We start from the raw sequence: 18,612 nt of genomic DNA on the forward strand, positions 1-18,612 counted from the left end.
TATATATATATATATATATATATATATATATAATATATATAATTTAGCTGCAAGGTAAAGATTAAGGCTTGGTAGCAGACTAAAATCCAATAAGTATCTGATTGCTTACTCCATTAGAATTTACCCCATCAATAAACTTGAGACAATATTTGTAAATTGCTTAGCATAGTAACCAGCATATAAGAGATACGTTAATAAATATTTGTTCCCTTTGCTTTTTTTAAAGGCAATTTCTTAAATTAGAAGAGGCATATGTTTGTGATATGCATTATTAGAATGGAAGACATTAAATTTAACTAATCTGTTATATTAATTTAAGTTCTTTTGTTTTCCAAAATAATATTAGGATACATTTTTTTACAAAAATGAATTCTCTCTTAACTTTGTTGAATTTTTCTAGACCCTTTTCAACATATAAGAAATGGGAACATTAATTTTAAAACAATAACAAAACTAGATCTTAAAATAGATGTTCTAAGAAAAGATGACAGTTTAAGGACCCTTTCATTAAAGATGGAGAAAATGGGGAAGTAGAAAGGCATACAGGTAGCCCTTCCAGTAATATATAGAATCATAGCACCTAGGAGTTGAAAGGGACCTGAGAGACTAACAAAGTGCAATTAATCCATGAATATGAATTTTCTTTAACAGTAACATACCAATAAATGGTCACTAGCTTTTGTCAAAAGATTTCCAGTGCCAAGAAATCACTAACTCCCATAGCAACACATTTTATTTTTGGATAACATTTAACTTTAAGGAAGTTTTTCCTTTTATTAAATCCCAGGATGCTCTTTTACCATTTCTACTAATGGATCCTAGTTCTGCTCTTGGGGACCAAGCAGAGCAAATTTCATTTCATCCACTTATCCATCTTTCCTTTCTTCCTTCTTTCCTTCCTCCCTTCCCTTCCCTTCTCTTCTACCTTAGAAATGATACTAGGCATCATTTCCAAGGCAGAAGAGTGGTAAGGGCTAGGGGTTAAATAATTTTCTCAGGGTCACAGATAGGAAGTGTCTGAGGCCACATTTGAACCTAGGACCTCCCATCTCTAGGCCTGGCACTCTATCCATTGAGTTACCTAGCTGCCCCCTCATATCTTTTCTAAGTGACAGGCTTGAAATTCTTGAAAGTAGCCATTTTATTTCCTTTTCTGAGTTTTCTCTTTTCCAGGCTTTTGCAAAAATGAAATTATTTGATCCTTATGCATCTACAATAATTTATTTTTGATAACTTACACTCTTTCTCTTCTAGGAATTTTGTGTCTTCAGAAGTTCATTCTTGAGCAATTCTTACCTTTCTGTGCTGACATATTTTATAGAATTTTGATCCAGGGCATCTTACCTATACTTTCCCCTAAATGCTTCAAAGTGTTCAGAATAAAGTATATGAGAGATTCTCTATGCTTGTTCCTTTTGCAGGATAAGAATATTGCAGTTTCCCCAGAGACTATTATTAGCCCAGTTACTTAAGAGAGTTTGAGAGAAAGAATGAAATTTGCACATTAATGATCAGTGTGGACCAAAGATGGGAAAAGCTTAGAAAGAGGTGCAAAGCACAGATGGGAGTTATGGGCAGGACAATAAAGCAGTTACTCAGAAGTGAGACCCTTGGCATGTTTCTCTTAGATGGAACAAGGGCAGTTGTGGCATCTGTACCCCTAAGGTGCTGTTTTCATTTTTCTGGTGACATTCTCCAATGCCAGAGTAAGTATTTTTTGCATGGGGTTAAGGGATATAGAGATGAAAAGACATCATTAGGGTTAACACATGCTGCAAGCCTGAAGATGATTCTTCTGAGGCCATTTTTGCTCACATGAGATGCTTGTCTGTGCACTGTGACAATCTCTTTTCATGTGTCAGACTGAGATATTTAAGAACATATTCTGAATTCATTGGTGAAAGATTTAGATAAATGCACTTTAAAACTAAAATTTGACTATTAGAATAGATAAAATAGGGAATGCATAGCAATTTGAAAATGTTTCTTACAAATGTACCTCAAATGTGTGGTCCAGTCTATAAACAGGTGATGAGTTCATGGCACTGACAACTTCAAGTACACCATTAAAGTTGTTCAGTTCTTGAAAGACTTGAAGAATCTCAATTATTCGACTCACCACAGCTACTCTTTCTTCTAGGTTTTCTGCTTCCACAATACACCTGAGTATAGAAAGAAGAATTTTTGTTTTTTACCCTATAAAGTCTTAAGTGGCAGTGTAATAACAATAAAAAGCTGGTATATAATCACTACAGGATACATTAAATGGAGTTATCAAATCCAAATATTTCAAAGGATCTGGAACTTCACTGATAAGAGTATTTTTCCCAATGGTATGGATCAGAATTCACTCCTATGTTCCTTTGTGGTCTTCACTTCTTTTTTAATTTTTAATTTTTTAAAACCCTTACCTTCCATCTCAGAATCAATACTATGTATTGGTTCTAAGGCAGAAGAGTAAGGGCTAGGCAATGGGAATCAAGTAACTTGCCCAGGGTGACACAGCTAGGAAGTGTCTGAGGCCAGATTTGAATCCAGGACCTCCCGTCTCTGGGTCTGACAGTCAATTCACTGAGCTATCCAGCTGCCTCCCACCCTCCACTTCTTAATATAAAGCTTCCATAAAGGATCCACCCAACTTAATGGAGGTCTTTGTGTAGGTCTTTAACACTTTGCTAGTACCAGTATATCCATTTCTTATGCCTTGCTCTCGTTACATTTATCTTTCTGATCATACAGTTCCTGAATGATACTGTTTATGTCCCTCCTTATGTGCAATCCATCTCTGTAACATTCTGTACCTTAGTTGAGTCCACTAAGCAGGGTCACAGTTTTGATTCTTTGAAGGTCATGGTGTCTTACTTTGCTACCAAATAGCATCCCCAAAAGAAGATGGTTAAAAGAATGGGTTTGGGGATCAGGGAACAGTTTAACTTCACTGAAAATGCTAAACAATTTTCCCAATCCCACTATCTTCTTTTTGTTCACTGTGCACTTGTAGTACTTTGCCAAGTTAGATACATTAATAAACCATGTTCAGTTGGCTTCTCCAACCATCTACATGCCATAATTTGAGTAATAAGATATTCTTCATTCACTTTCTGTCCCTTCCCTGCCAACCCTGTCTACCTACATAGACTGGTAAAGCAATTTCTTTTGAGTGGTCAAGAATTATCTTGAGGAGGTTCTGTAAGTAATTTGAGCCTTATATATTTTGAATTATATAGTCCACATAATCCACCTGGATCTAAATTGACTGGGAAAGATATAAGATCCCACTCTTTTTAAAATGATATAAGAACATAGTTTTTGACTTTGTGGAGCAAAATACAGCCTTAATTGAACTCCATTAAAGTATGTTCTATCCATATATTGTTTAGCAGCTATAACCAAAAAAGGAATTTTTTCAACAGGTTTTTATCCATATCAAGCAAAGCAGTGCTTTCCCAAAGTGCTCAGTACTCTCATAAAGGATGTCCAGTACAGAATGTAAAGAAGGATTCCCTGAAAACAATGAGACTTCTAGACTATCAGACATTGTGTGTACTCTAGTAAAGTTCACAAGGGATAACTGATCCCATTATGTCAGGCAACCAGTCCATGTCCTTTGCTGACCACTTCATTTTCCTGATGATCATAGGATTGTACAGATAAAGCTGGAAGGGAAATGAGATGTCTTCTGGTTCAAAAGGCTCATTTTATATATGAGGACACTGAAGTCTGGAAATGTGCAAAACAGATTTGAACATGGGTAACTGATTGACGCCCAGGGTTATTTGAGCTGCACCAGGAATGACATTAGGTGGCTTCTTTGGGCACTAAGCTGCCCCTCTCTTCCCCTTTTTCCCCTTACCTCATACCTCTTCAGAGACTCTGACATTTCATGACATGTAGCTATACTAAATGACCACAAGAATATTAATGCTAAAAAGATGAGTAATTGTTTCAGGGAGAATCTTAGAGTCATTAAAGGGTCTACAAAATTTCTCAAATGTAATCCAGCCTACTTTCTTCCTACTGTTCAAATCTTGATCTCAAAGGTTTAGATGCCAAGAAAATGCCCCCATTTGTAACTTTAAATATATAGATGACCCTTAGTCTCATATTGTTTCCTTCTGCTAAGAATCGTGGAATTTTTAGACAATAAGTAAACATTAACACAAGTTACTGGCACAAGTAAAACTAGGAGGAGTAATATAATATTTTTTAAAAAGAAAGAAAAGGCCTGTCCTTTAACTTTAGCAAGTCAGTACCAATGTCATTCTCTGCATTTATTTTACTCAAGTTTTGTTGTCATTTAACTTCATTTCCATATATGTAGTTGTAGTAGACATCTATTGGTCTTTTGTCTCTTCCTTCCACATGACTTCATTCCTAAGATTTTCAAAACTGTTGTTTTTTAGTGTGTGATGATATTCATGGAGAATTAATTATTTAACTTTTCTCCAATTGTTGAGTACAGAGTTCATTTCCAACTTTTTGCTATTTAAAAATAGTGCTACTATAAAACACTAAATATGTATACTTAAAGTAGTGTAATAAATTTGAAAAATTAATTTGAAATGTTACCTGCTACATTAAAGAATGATGAAGCTTATCAGCAAATATTAAAAATCCCTTTGAGGGCTTTAAAAGAAAGCATGCCTTTTGATCCAGCAATACCACTAGATCTGTACCCCAAAGAGATAAGAAAAAAAGGGCTGTACAAAAATATTCATAGCTGCGCTCTTTGTGATGGCAAAAAACTGGAAAATGAGGGTGTGTCCCTTGATTGGGGGATGGCTGAACAAACTGTGGTATCTGATGGTGATGGAATACTCTTGTACTGTAAGGAATGATGAACTACTTGATTTCTATATGAGCTGGAAAGATCTCCATGAACTGATATGGACTGAAATGAGCAGAACCAGGAGAACATTGTATACAGAAACTGAAACACTGCGGGATGATCAAATGACTTTGCTACTAGTAGTAATACAATGATCCAGGACAATCCTGAGGGACTTATGAGAAAGAACATTATCCACATCCAGAGAAAGAACTGTGGGAGTAGAAATGCAGAAGAAAAATAGATGATTTATCACTTGTTTGTATGGGTATAGGATTTGGGGGTTTGGTTTTAAAAGATTGCTCTATTACAAAAATGTATAATATAGAAATAGGTATCAAGTGATAACACATGTATAACCCAGTCAGCTCTGGGAGAGGAAAGAGTAAATGGGAGGGAGAGAACATGAATCACGTAAAACCATGGAAAAATATTTAAAAATAAATAAATTAAAAAATAAAATAAAGATCCCTTCGAACTTGAAATTACCCAAGATATAACCAAGATATAAGATTATCAAACTTAAAGCTCTAATTAGGAGGCTTTCCAATTATATAAAATTCTGAATATGAATTTAGTAAAGTGGAAAGAGTACTGGACCTGGAGTCAGACATGAGTCTGATCCTTTTTCTATGACTGATCAAAGCACAAACTGCTAAGATATCTATTTCATGATTTTCAAAATAATGATAAACTTATTCTCACAGTGTATTTTGTAAACTGTAAAGTACCATATTCATGTATGCTAGCATTCATTGGTCTGGAAATCATGGATGATTAACAATGACTATATATTTATTGCTTTTACCTATTTCTCCTCAAACCCCAAATTACAACAGAATAAATCTCTACTCATCCAGGAATTTGAACCCTTCTTAAAGCAAAGTACTGATATGTTATGATATGCCTTTATCATCAAGTTTCTCCATAATGCATGTTAAAATTTGTTATTTTTTGTTTTATACACAAGAAACCAGGAGTAGGCATTTAAAGAGTCAATAAACGAAAATTCTGTATTCATATCATGCTAAAGATTAAGAATTATTAATGCATAAGTAGGGGAAAAGTCAAGTTTTTTCCCTTCAGAAAACTCCCTCAGTTCTTTATTTATACCTTGTCACAGACTTCAATTCATCTATTACTAAAAAATAAGTCTTTGCTCATAAAAATTACTATACAAACTATAGAAAGCTATTTATCCATTATCCTCTAACAATTCTTTAAAGAACACTAGACAAGTAGCTCTGTTATGAAGACTTTCATAAAGCTTGGCTAATATAGAACACCAAGTTTCAGACTCTAAAGATAAGACTCTATGGGCTATGAGAATAAAGAAAGACTTCAAGTAACTTACTTTTCAAACCACAAAGTTAGATTAGTTGTGTGGCGGATCATTTTCAAAAGGTTAGGGGAATTAATTTCTTTGTCTTCTTTTGTCCATACGCTTCCAACTAATTCTGATGGCTGTACAGCTCTAAAAGCATAAGAGATATATTCTAATTACATACATATTCTTTTAAAAATGTAGTAAAAAAGCATTTATTAAGCATCTGGCAACCTCCTAGAAAGTTATCTTTTACAAGTCAATCAGTCATAAGCATTTTTTCAGTGCCTACTATATACCAGGCACTACTAAAGAACAAGGATAGTTCTTCTCCTTAAGGAGGTCAGTCTAATGTAATGGGGGAGACAATATGCAAACAACTATGTACTAATAAGACATAGACAAAATAAATTCGAGATGATCTCAGAAGGGAATTCCAAATATCTGGAACAAGTAAGAATGGAGTTATGTGATAGAGTTGCTTTTTTATAGTAACATGCAGAAAAAATTACCATCATAAATAAAGATAGTGAATTTATTTCTATAGATTTTGTAACAATTTCATACATGCTTGTTATAGAATTTCAACTTTGAACTGGGGCTTGAATTAGAAATGAAGCCCCTTCAATGAACTACAAAATATTACTTTAAGATAACAGACCAGTTTGAAGATTCCTATTTTATAATGAAATAAGTAGATAGACAGGGTAGAGTAACATTCTGATATTCTCAGATATTAAGTTGCGATTTATAAGCAGCCAAACTCAGTTACAAAAGACACAGGAAATGGATAAAACAATTTTTATGCCTTTTATTTAAAAACTGCCAGTTTCTGATGGAAAAATGTCTTCATGTTGCTAGATTTTTCATGCAAAGAAATTAATTTCAAATTCAAAGATGCAACTGAAATTTTAAATACAAACTTAAGTTTTTAATTAATTAGAAAAAGGCATCTTTGAGGATATCAGATACATCAAAACAGAATAAAAGTCTGGAAAAGCATAACTGGCCATGGTTTTAAAAGAGATATGTTAGTCAAGACTTTCACTGATCAGGTGAAAGGTGAGAGGAAGAAGATAGGGTAGAATTGTAAAGCTTATTTCAGTGTTAAGTCAATATGGATAAATTTTGGCATTGTATGGCTATACTGTGTTTCTTATAGTTTTGTTGGCTAATAAATAAATTGGAAGTTTTTCACCTTTGTGTTCTGAGCTTGGGGATATTGAGGAAAGGAATGGAAGAGTATAAGGTGATGCTGCTACTTTAGCTCCGTCTCTTCATAAACTGAATATACTGTTTTTATATACTTATAAAGTTATTATGGAAAGAAACATCAAGATTTACCTCCCACCGATGCATACTAATTCAATAAAATGCCTTCAGTAATTGTAAAATGTTTAGAATTTTGAAATAAAAGTGCTTCCAATATGTCAGTCACTTTGAATTAAAATCACCATGAATTTGGAATGCTGATTTTATGACTTCTCACATAGCAGAACTATTAATGACCAAGATGACTTTTTCAAAGACCAATTGCTATTTCCTAAGGGGGTATAAGATGACCCAATATAAATAATAAAACTTGAAATTTTCTATAACAAATTCAGGTTGTGATTTATATTTAACATATTCTATAGGTTGATTCTTATTTTAATGTTAATTTTAGTAGCTATGGCTAAGAGGCAGCAGAGGTTTCCTTAAGCTGATGTTTAAGCTACAAGATTCCAAACACAGCCTTTCAAGTGATCAATGATTTTGTTGGGGGAAAAAAAACCCACAACACTCCTTCCTCTGAAGTTTGTAAGAAGCACTCCATGAATTGTCATGCCAAAAATGTATATTACCTAGTGGCCAACTTTCTGGTGATCAGCCTCCCCAATCTTAACTGGGACAGTTCATTGTCCATTTCCTATTCAAAACAATAACTAATAGAAGAAAATCCTATTGCTGCTATTAAAAATGTTTTCATCTATCAGTCTGTCAGTAAAAGTTGCTGAATTCAGTTAAGGCTGGCTTGATTGCTGGCATACCTAGTGAATAAGTGGGGGAGGACTTAAAAAAAAAAAAGACTGATTTACCCCACAATCTAGAATAGTGATTCCCAAAGTGGGCGCTACAGCGATCCAGGGGGGTGGTGATGGCCACAGGTGCATTTATCTTTCCAGTGGGCTAAGTAATATTTTTTCTGGAAACGGGGTGGTAGGCCAAAAAAAGTTTGGGAACCACTGATCTAGAATGACCTAAGAAATGTGAACACTTTCAATTTTAATTTCTTACATGCAATAATTTCTGTTGCAACAGGAAAAAATTGCAATAAGGGTGATTTATTGCTTAAAAATATCTTAACAAATGTAGAAATATTTTGCGTAAAAATCACAGTTTTGTTTGTTAAATTGCATACCGGTAGAGATCTGATTCAAGTAACGTAAGCTGTCGAGCAATTTCTATTGGGTGCAAGGTGAGCAGGTCAAAAGTTTCTGTGTGTCCAGGTCTGCTTATATGCCATTCAACTGCAGGAGGTGAACTTTCAAATGTTATATTATGTCCTGGTCCATTATCTCTTGCCATTTTTTTCCGTTGGATGATTTTAGTGATAGATTCAACCCATTTCTTCATTGCTTTACCTAAAATGTATTAGATTTTTTAAAATTATATATTTAAAAAATAAAAAAATCACATTTGAATTCTATTCAGTTTTTTTACCGAGTTAAAATTTCTGGAAAGAAAGTACCATTATGTAACACATTATAGATGGAAACCTAGAATCTCTAACAAGATGAAAAGTCTTTACAAAACAATAGATTTCTTTTTGGGGTAAAAGGATTAAATTAACAAACTGATTTTTCCATCAGAACATCAATTCACCACAAACAAGTAAGTGGCACATCTATTATTCTTGGTTATTTTAGACTCTTCTTATATGAGAAAACTCAGATTTATGGAATATGATTTTAATTAAAGAGGAATATTATATGCATATTTTATCATTTTATATTTTATCAACTGATAAATTATCACATCATTTTTATGGAATGAGGAAACCAGGGAGGGTTGATATTCCCAGGAGAGATCAAAGCTACAGTACTTCCAGTTCCTTCATGGAAAACATTACATCCACCAACTGGATAATATTTCTGATTTTGCTTGTCTCAAAGACATGTTTATTTTAGTGTTAAAACAACTGGGTCATAGTAAATTTAAACAAATAGCTGGTTAGTAGGATTAAAAAAATTTAATTTATTATTAAATGTTTGTAGACCAGTAACCTGATGAATTTATTCACTGTTAAATCAGTTGAGGCAGTTTGTGTTGGTACATCTATAATTATATTAATCCTTGGTTATCAAGTATAACTGATTATAAAACTAATATATTTATTACAGTACCAAAAAAGATAAAACACAATAAACATACCCCTTACTGTTCCAATAAATTCTTCTAATCGTTGCAAAAGATCTGTATCTCTTTCAAAATCATAGAAGTGGTGTTCTACCCAATGTCGACAAACATTTAGCACTCTGTGTCATAAAAAAAGAATAAAAAGATGAGTGAATTACATAGGAACCTAAATTTGTCATTATATATTTGTCATAGAGCACTAAATGAAAAACCAAGCCAAGTCAATAGATTAGTTTTCAATAGTACCTTTAATTAGAGGCTGCTCAAAGACTTAGAGATAACTGAGAGGTAGTGTGCTGTAATGGATAATGTATGGAATCTGGAATTAGGAAGATGTGAGTATAAATTCTGCATCAGATCCTGCAAAATGGAGATGATATCAACAGCCCTACATCACATTATTTTCCATTAATACTCACCGGAGTTGAACAGGCTGTATGTATTCTTTTCTAAATCGTTTTAGTTCTACACTAAGGGGTTGATCTCCATTCTCCATAGCTATTCTATCAGCCTCTGTTGGCTCAGGTTCTGGAATTTCAAACCTGGTACAAAATGATACAAATTGTTAATTAACAATTATAACCCTTTTGTGCTATTTCAATTTTTTCAGAAGAATCTAATAAAAATTATTTAACTGAAATAAACTTAAAAGTTTTATTTCTAGTGAATTTACTTACAATAAGAAATGTTTTAATAATTTTTGTATTTTATAGTTGCACTAAATTATGAAGAAACAAACTATCAAGAAAAAGCATATAACATAATACATTATAGTAAATGAGTTAATGTTCATATTGTGAAATAATTAGAATGTTTCTAAGAAATACAAACTTGGCAGTTCAATCTTTATTTTTTAAAAACTATAGAATCTTAAACTTACACACCTCTCTATCAGAAGACTCAGTAGCTCTTGAGGCTTGCAGAAAGATCTATATGTTGTAAGAAATGTCCGAACAAAATTGGGATCTAAAAGAGTAAGAAAAAATTTATTTCTATTACACGTTTCAGGCAAAATAGCTTACAAAAGCAAAAATATTATCCTTAAGGTGAAAAGCAATATGCAAACCTGCTAAAAATATTTCTACATATAGTATTTTAGCACTTAACATACAACTGGATTTTGAAATACACTGTTAACTTAGATGAATTTATTGCTTCATATTTTAATACTAAAATAAGATATAAAAGAATCAAGTAATTATTCAGTATATCCTTTTACCAGCTGCTATACCTTTAAGGATATCAGTGGACATAAAGGAGTGGAGGTGGAGAATGAAACTGTGCCAATTCTTGTAGGCCTTCACTTACCAACAGGAGCCCAGAGTACTTCAATTTGGCCCACTCTGTTCATTCTCTTTACATTTTTCCCATGGTGAGAGTGGAAGCATCAATAATACCAGAAGTTTCTTAATTGCTAAACCATTTTTGAAGTATTTTTTCTATCAAAGTAACAACAACACTGCATCTTGAAGAAAACAAGGCCAAGCTGGAATAGTCTCAGAAAACTTCAACTGGTAAACGATTTGAGGAATTTATAGAACTTATCCTTAGTGACCACTAAGAAAACCTCATTGAAGTTGCCAAAAAAAGAAAAAAAAAAGTAATTGTAGTAAATCATTAAAGCGAGACTAAATTTGCTAAATATCATTTTGAGCGGGCTACATTAACCCTGATTTTGCAATAAAGACTTCTTATAATAATGGTTAAAATTTACATAGCTTTTTTATTTTAAAAGCATACCTTATTTAATCTTCACAGCAAACTTGTTAGGTTTGCAATATGATAATGGACAGTTTTAGAGATAAAGAAACCAAAAAGATGATAAGTTTTTGCCCATGGTCATACAGCTAGGAAGTTTGAGGTCACATTTGAACCCATGTCCTCCTGACTTCAGGCCTATTCTACTGTCACCTAGCTCCGGTTTTAATTAATAAATTAAAAAAATTCAACAGCTACCTACTACCGATTCTCTTTATTTATGATAGTTATGTCTATAAAGTTGCTGGAAGGATTGAATGAGAATAGGGAATCATTGCTCCTATGGGAAATTTGGGCGAGGTTCCTGCAAGCCTCTGTTTATAACACTGACTTCAGCCTTTCCAGAGCTGCTTCACATACCAATTGGCAAATTTTCTCCTCCTCCTTTTTTCTGGATGTGCTGTATTGTTGATTCATTAACAGTGAATCCATGAATAATGGCACTATATCAAATAAATAAATTAAAACAAAAAAAAAAACAAAAAAAAAATCACAAAAATTTTTTTAAAAGTGTGGCACTAAATAGATCACAAAAAGAACACTTGTTTATTAAATGAGAGCTGAAACAAGAAGGCAGAGCATTACCTTGTTCAGTTTTAACTGGGAATGTGTGGATAGGGAGACTTAACTTTTTTTCTGCTCAGTATAAATCTGTGAATGACCATATGAGCAGTGCAAGGTTTGATTTTAGAGTTACAAATAAAATTTAGCAAGAAGGTGAATTAGCAAATATATAACCAGTGAATGAGAGAGAACAACTGCATTTCTGTTTATTTCCTTTTAATTCAATTTGTCTCAAAAGTTTCCTACTCTTTAGAGTAGAAGTCCCATACTTTTTCAATGAGTAGATCTAAATTTTATCAACTGAACTAGGAAATCCAATTTTAGCAAGGTCAGAAAGCCATTTTGGTGAATATTTAGAGCCACAGTTAGGGAGTCCTTGGACATTTACCATTCTTTTCTAACCAACTTTTTGAGAACTTTAAGGACTAGAATAATTTATAGCAGGAAGAAGGGCAGAGGCACTCCTATCCATTGGGGGGAAAAATCTATTTTGTATCTGCATCATTATTTTATTTTTACTCAGCTAGAAGGAGTTTAAAAAATGCTAAGTTTTCAGATGTGTTTCTTGTATATCTTATTTTTTTGCTTCTTGCTTTATTTGTTTGTTTATTACCATAATCAGATTATAAACTCCATAAAAGCAGAAACCTTGTCTAAACCACTACTTTGTAGGTGACTAATTCAGTGTGAAAAAACGTTTGACTTTGAGATATTTTAGAATTTAATAAAACTTGAGTTTATAGTTAAAGAAAGTTCTTAGTTGTCCTGGTACGCCTGTTAAAAAAAACAAACATAACGAACATAACAGACTTCTCTACTAGCAGCAATGCAAGGATCCAGAGCAAGGCTGAGGGACTTATATTAATATTAAAAATGATAAAGGCTGATATAATAATATAAATTAGTATTTTAATTAAAGCCATGTTTATAGATAAAGTTATCAGACCACGCACTTGTAAGCATTCAAAACTGCCGCCTCCATTACTGTTTCCTGTTTCCTGGCCAAGAGCCTACTGGCAAAGAGGCCACTCCCTCCTAACCCAGGAGATTTTAAACCCTCTGCGTCGAGGTAGACCTCCCCATGCCCCAAAGACCCAGAAACGGAAACCAGTTGGACCATGTTGGATCACGGGAAATGTAGTTTTGATACATTTCCCATGTCCATAGAAATATATACACTTTTAGATGGCATTCCCAAATTTCACTTTTACACTTATGAGAAAGAAATCTAGCCACATTCAGAGGAAGAACTGTGGAAGGAGAAATACAGAAGAAAAACAACTGCCTGAACACATGGGTTGATGGGGATATTATTGGGGATGTAGACACTAAACAATTACTCTAGTCCAACAATATGGAATTAGGTCTTGATCAATGATACATGTAAAACCCACTGGAATTGTGCGTTGGCTAAGGGGGCTTAGGGGAGTTTGTGGGAAGGAAAAGAACATGAAATATGTAACTATGGGAAAATATTCAAAATAAAAACTTAAAAAAACAAACATAAAACAGTGCAATTCTATAGCACAAAACATTTTTTATAATCAAATTTCTCCACAATAAATGAAAATTTATGGAATAGCAATGGACATTTAGTAGTGTGATAATGAGATTAAATCTACCCTGCCCATCTTTAGATTTAATCATCAAAGATAAAAACATCTCCATTTAACTTATAAGTTGGGTGGTCTGTAACCCACGTGCACTAGAGTAACAAATCAGAATTTACTGTCTTCTGGACAGTCCTAAGAAAAGCGTCTGTTGTGATTGGACATGTAAACTAAGAGAAAGTCACAGGAAGTGATGCAAAAGAGGCCCCTTTAAAAAGTAGTCCTCAGTCAGCTGGTCCTCTCTTCTGGTCCGTGACAGGACTTAGAGGAGGTCTGGAGCTGGTGAGACTATTCTACATGGTGAGTGTTAAAAAAGACTGATTTTTCCTGAACTTCTCTTAAGGAACTTCCTTTTTATAGAGACTATGTGGGTAAAGCTTTTGCTTTGTTTGCCTTCAAGGTCCTTTGGGCCTCTGGTTTCCTGGCCTTGGGATCAAGGCTGGATTTCCCGGTTGAGGGTTAATTAGATCTACCTGGATTGAATTAGGGGATCAGAGCAAATTACCTACTGTGTTAGATTACTTATGCTATCTTATTCCCTCTCTTATTTTCTTATTTCTACGTCCTCTTCTCATTTGTAAATACATTTCCATAAAAGTCATTTTAACTTGAAGTTAATCTTTAATTGGGGACTGATAATTATTCAATCCCCTAGCGACCAACCTTTTAATATTTACCCAATTAAAACCCCTTTTCACCCCTTACAGTAGTATATTCAATTCCTACTGTTTTCGCCAAATTTAACACATCTTCTAAACCTTTATATTCTCCCAATTTCTTTGTTTCTACTGATGGCACCACCACCTTTCCTGGGTCCTCACCTCAAAATTGGAAAAAACTCCTAGCTAAGTCTTAGGTATAAAGTATATTTAAAAAAAAAGGCATTTATTATTTGTTATGTTGAATTGAATCTTTGACTCCTCTTTCCTTTTCTTTATCCTTTCTATGCCCACGTCCAATCAGTTGCCAAATTCTGTTGATTATACCTGAATATCTCTTGTATTCATCCCCTACTCTTCACTTATAATGCCACCACTTAAGTTCAAATCTTCATCATTTCTACTTAGAATTATTTTTATAATCTCCTAATATGAACTGGTCTCCCCCAAACTTTAGTTTCTACTCTCTCTCTAATCCATCCTTCCACAAATGTAAAAATAATTTTCTTAAGGAATAGGTATAATAACCACATAATTCCTCAAGCATTGTTATGGGATCATAGGAACCTTAGAAGTTATGTGGAAGAAATTAAAACTATCCATAGTTGTGTGAAAAAAATGCTGCAAATCACTATTGATTAGAGAAATGCAAATTAAAATAACTCTGAGAGGCCACATTACACCTATTAGACTGTCTAACATAATCAAAAAGGAAAATGATAAATGTTGGAGGCGATGTGAGAAAATTGGGACACTGATATGATGTTAGTGGAACTGTGAACTGATACAACCAAACAAGAGAGTAATATAGAACCAGATTCAAAGGGTCATGAAATTATACATACCTTTTGACTCAAGTAATATCACTACTGGGGGCTGTATCCCAAAGAGATCAGAGATAAGAGAGAAGGACCTATCTGTACCAAAATATTTTAGTAGTTCTTTTTGTAGTGGCAAAGAATTGGAAACTGAGGGGTTGTCCATCACCTGTAGAATGGCTGAACATGTGGTAGAATATGGTTGTAATGGGGCACTATTGTGCCATAAGGAATGATGAAGAGGATGAGTTCAGAAAAACTTTGAAAGACTTATATGAATTGATGCAAAGGGAAGTGAGCAGAACTAGGAGAATGATGTACATAGTAACAGAAATATTATACGACGATCAATTGTGAAAGACTAAACCATAATCAACAAAGCAAGTCTCCAAGATAACCATAAGGGACTAATGAGGAAAATACTATTCACAGCCAAAGAAGAAACTTTTGGAATCTGACTGCAGATCAAAGCATGCCATCTTCCTTGAAGAGATTTCTATTGTATGTGTGATATGTGTTTTCTATCATGACATTAGCAATGTGGAAATATATATTATATGAAACTATAGGCATAACTTATATCAGGCTATTCATCACCTCAAGAAGTGACGTGGAGGGGAGGGAGAAAAATCTGAATTTTAAAATTTCAAATAACAATTGTCAAAAAGTGTTTCTATATGTAAATGAAAACAATTTTAAAAATTAATTTATAAAAAAAGAAGTTATTTGGCATAAATCCCTCATTTTATAGAAGAGGAAAGTGAAAAAAGGAAAATTAAGCAACTGAAGAATTGGCATTAGAATCCAGAACCTCACCAAGTTCTCATCATTCTGTTTCTCTATTAGGTCAGTAAAACGTAGGCTCCAAAAAACATATTTTGGTGACTTTACTGTCTAGCACAGTCCCCTGAATATAACAGGTTTTAAATAAATGCTTGAAGTGAATTGCGTCTAGGATAAAATACAAATTCCTTTTCCTGGCATTTTAAAGGCCTCCATCATTTGGCCTAATCTGCTTTTCCAGTCATGTTTATGTTATTCTCTTTTCTGTTCTTATCTTGCAACAAAATTGCAATACTAGCTCTTCTCCAAATATCATCGTTTTTCTTCCCTCAGTGCTTTCGTAGACTACGCCCCATATTTGGGACACACTGCTTCCTTATTCCCATCTTCTGGAAACTTTTTTTTTTTTTGGTAAAAATCTTAATTCAAATGCTACCTTCTTTGTGAAACTCCTAACCCAGGTGGCTCAAAGTGTTTCTTCCCTCCATAAGTTTTTCTAGCATATCCTTTAATGTCTCTCCTTCCTCTCATCCCCATCACACTACTTGGTATTAGACTTAAGCTCAGCAAAGGACAAACTGACAGGATCTGTCAGTTTTAATGTGTATATGCCCATGTCCAGGTCAGCACAGTTTAGATGCTTATAAGTTGAATTTGAATTGACCCAAGTACAGAATGTCTTCAGTAAACTAGTTGCTTCAAATCAAATTTCACCCGAGAGTTCCCTATTTCTATTAATGGACATTAATATTCTCCTAGGATAAAGGCTTCAAACCTTGAAGCCATCATTCAAGTATCAAACCTTTCTATCTTAGTAACAACTCTTAAGACAGAAGGATAAAGCGCTAGGCAAATAAGATTAAGTGACTTACCCAGGGTCACAAAGCTAGGAAGTGACTGAAGCCATATTTGAACAAGTCCTCCTGACTCCAAGCCTGGCACTCATTCCACTGTGCTACCTAGCTGTCCATATAATATTTGTTTGTTGTCTTATGACATTGTTAACTCAGAGTTCTTAGTCCACTAAAATCTTCCCCTCACAGGAACTGCTGTCTGAACTACATTTTTCTTTCTGTACTTAGAATTAAGTGATTTTTTTTTACCCAAGTATAGAAATTTACTTTCACTTCTGGTTAAATTTTCTTTTTGAATTTTGGTTATTCTAGCCCAGTGAAGTCTTGTTTGATGCTGATCGCCTATCCAATTATATTGAAACTTCCATTCAAGGTCCTCAATGCTCTGATACTAATCCCCCCTTCCCAGCATTTCTCTTAGCATTCCCCTTTTGTTCAGCCAGCTATGCTGTTTCTTCCTCGAACATGATCCACATCTTCGACCCTCCTTGGATGCTTAGCTCAAAAACAAAAAACAAAAAAACTCATTTTGTCTATAGAAACAAATTCTTGATTTTTCCAACTACATATGACTTCCCTCTCAGTCTCTACTATGCTTTTTACATTTTTTAACATTACTTTAAAAAATATTTAACACATTTTGCCCTGATTTTATTATTATTTTTGTCTATACTTACAATTTCATTGATGTGGGGAATTCCCAATAATTCCTCCACCTCTTCCATGAAGATGAGCAATTGCCTTGGGCACTGAAATGTGGCATGTCCAGGGTCACCTATCAGAAGCAAAACTTCTGACAGAAGGTCAGGTAGAAGTCAGTCTACTTGACCCTAAGATCAGGTCTTTACTACTATGCTAAGTTGCCTCTTTGTACTTTATTGAAGTTACTATTCTCTTCCAGGAAATGGCTCCTTCTATTATCCATCCCCTCCTCCCCATAAATATGCCTTTCAGCTTTAGGAGTCTTTTCACTTAATAATTCATTCTCATTCTCTCTCTACTCTCCCTCTCCTCCCCACTTCTGGAAAAAGTATCTTATGTAGTTTCCACTTAAGTTAAGAAGCACTCACTCACCTCCTATTCTTCTCAATACCTTATAATTTGTCTTTTGACCATATGAACTGAATTCTGAGGTAATCAATAATCTTTTAATGATGTGTTAGTGAACCAGTAATCAAAAAGCATTTGTTAAGGTTTTCCTCTGTGCTAGGAATTGGCCCTATGTCCTGAGCATGCAAAATCAAAAAAAAGTTTCTGCTCTCAGGAATGTATTTTCTAATGGATATAGTTCAGTGGCCAAGGCCTCAATTTTTTTTTGGTAACTCTCTTGCTTCTGATAATCCCCTCCTTCCTGTATACACCCTTTCCCTCCTTTTACTTTCATGATATTGCTCTTCCTTGGTTCTTTTCTGGCCCAATCTGATCACTCTTTGATGAAATATTATCCATGATCCACTTGCTGTCTTGTGAGTGTCCTAGAAGGCTCCTTTCCTTCTCTATAGATACTCTTTCTTAGTGATCTCATCAACTCCTGGGCATCTAATCACCATGCCTATTCAGGTAAGTTACAGATCACAATAGCACAATCATCAGTAGAGTTTGTCTAGTTCAACTTTGTTATTTTATAAATGAAGACAGACCCCCAGGGAGTTTAAATGATTTGTCTTCAGTGTTCATATGGGTAAGGAAAGAGCAGAGAAGATATTTGAACCCAGGAACTGATTCTAAATCCTGTGTTCTTTCCATTGTCTTTATTTTTTCCCCATAGCATCAGTCCCCGATCATTAGCTGCCTAATGAGCTTCTACTTTTAAGATTTTAAGGCAGGGGAAGCTGGATGGCTCAGTGGATTGAGAGCCAGGCCTAGAGACAGGAGGTCAAATCTAGCCTCAGACACTTCCTAGCTATGTGACCCTGGGCAAGTCACTTAACCCCCATTGCCTAGCCCTGTAACAAATAAAATTAATATAGAAGGATATATATATATATATATACATATATATATATATATATATA

At 34.1% G+C, this 18,612-nt stretch overlaps 1 protein-coding gene across 2 annotated transcripts in view; it reads right to left on the minus strand.

Moving 5' to 3' along the window:
* The window catches only part of SOS1 (SOS Ras/Rac guanine nucleotide exchange factor 1), a 177,510-nt gene that overhangs the window by 17,473 nt on the left and 141,425 nt on the right, over positions 1-18,612 (minus strand). For both annotated transcript variants that reach the window (XM_044663273.1, XM_044663272.1), the window contains exons 11-16: positions 10,436-10,517; positions 9,971-10,093; positions 9,567-9,670; positions 8,554-8,776; positions 6,183-6,302; positions 2,000-2,162 (exon numbers count right to left, since the gene is read on the minus strand). In XM_044663273.1, coding sequence (XP_044519208.1) covers positions 2,000-2,162; positions 6,183-6,302; positions 8,554-8,776; positions 9,567-9,670; positions 9,971-10,093; positions 10,436-10,517 — 815 coding nt within the window. The remainder of the gene's footprint in view (positions 1-1,999; positions 2,163-6,182; positions 6,303-8,553; positions 8,777-9,566; positions 9,671-9,970; positions 10,094-10,435; positions 10,518-18,612) is intronic.

Source organism: Gracilinanus agilis, chromosome 2, assembly GCF_016433145.1.
Source record: "Gracilinanus agilis isolate LMUSP501 chromosome 2, AgileGrace, whole genome shotgun sequence".
NCBI lineage: Eukaryota > Metazoa > Chordata > Mammalia > Didelphimorphia > Didelphidae > Gracilinanus > Gracilinanus agilis.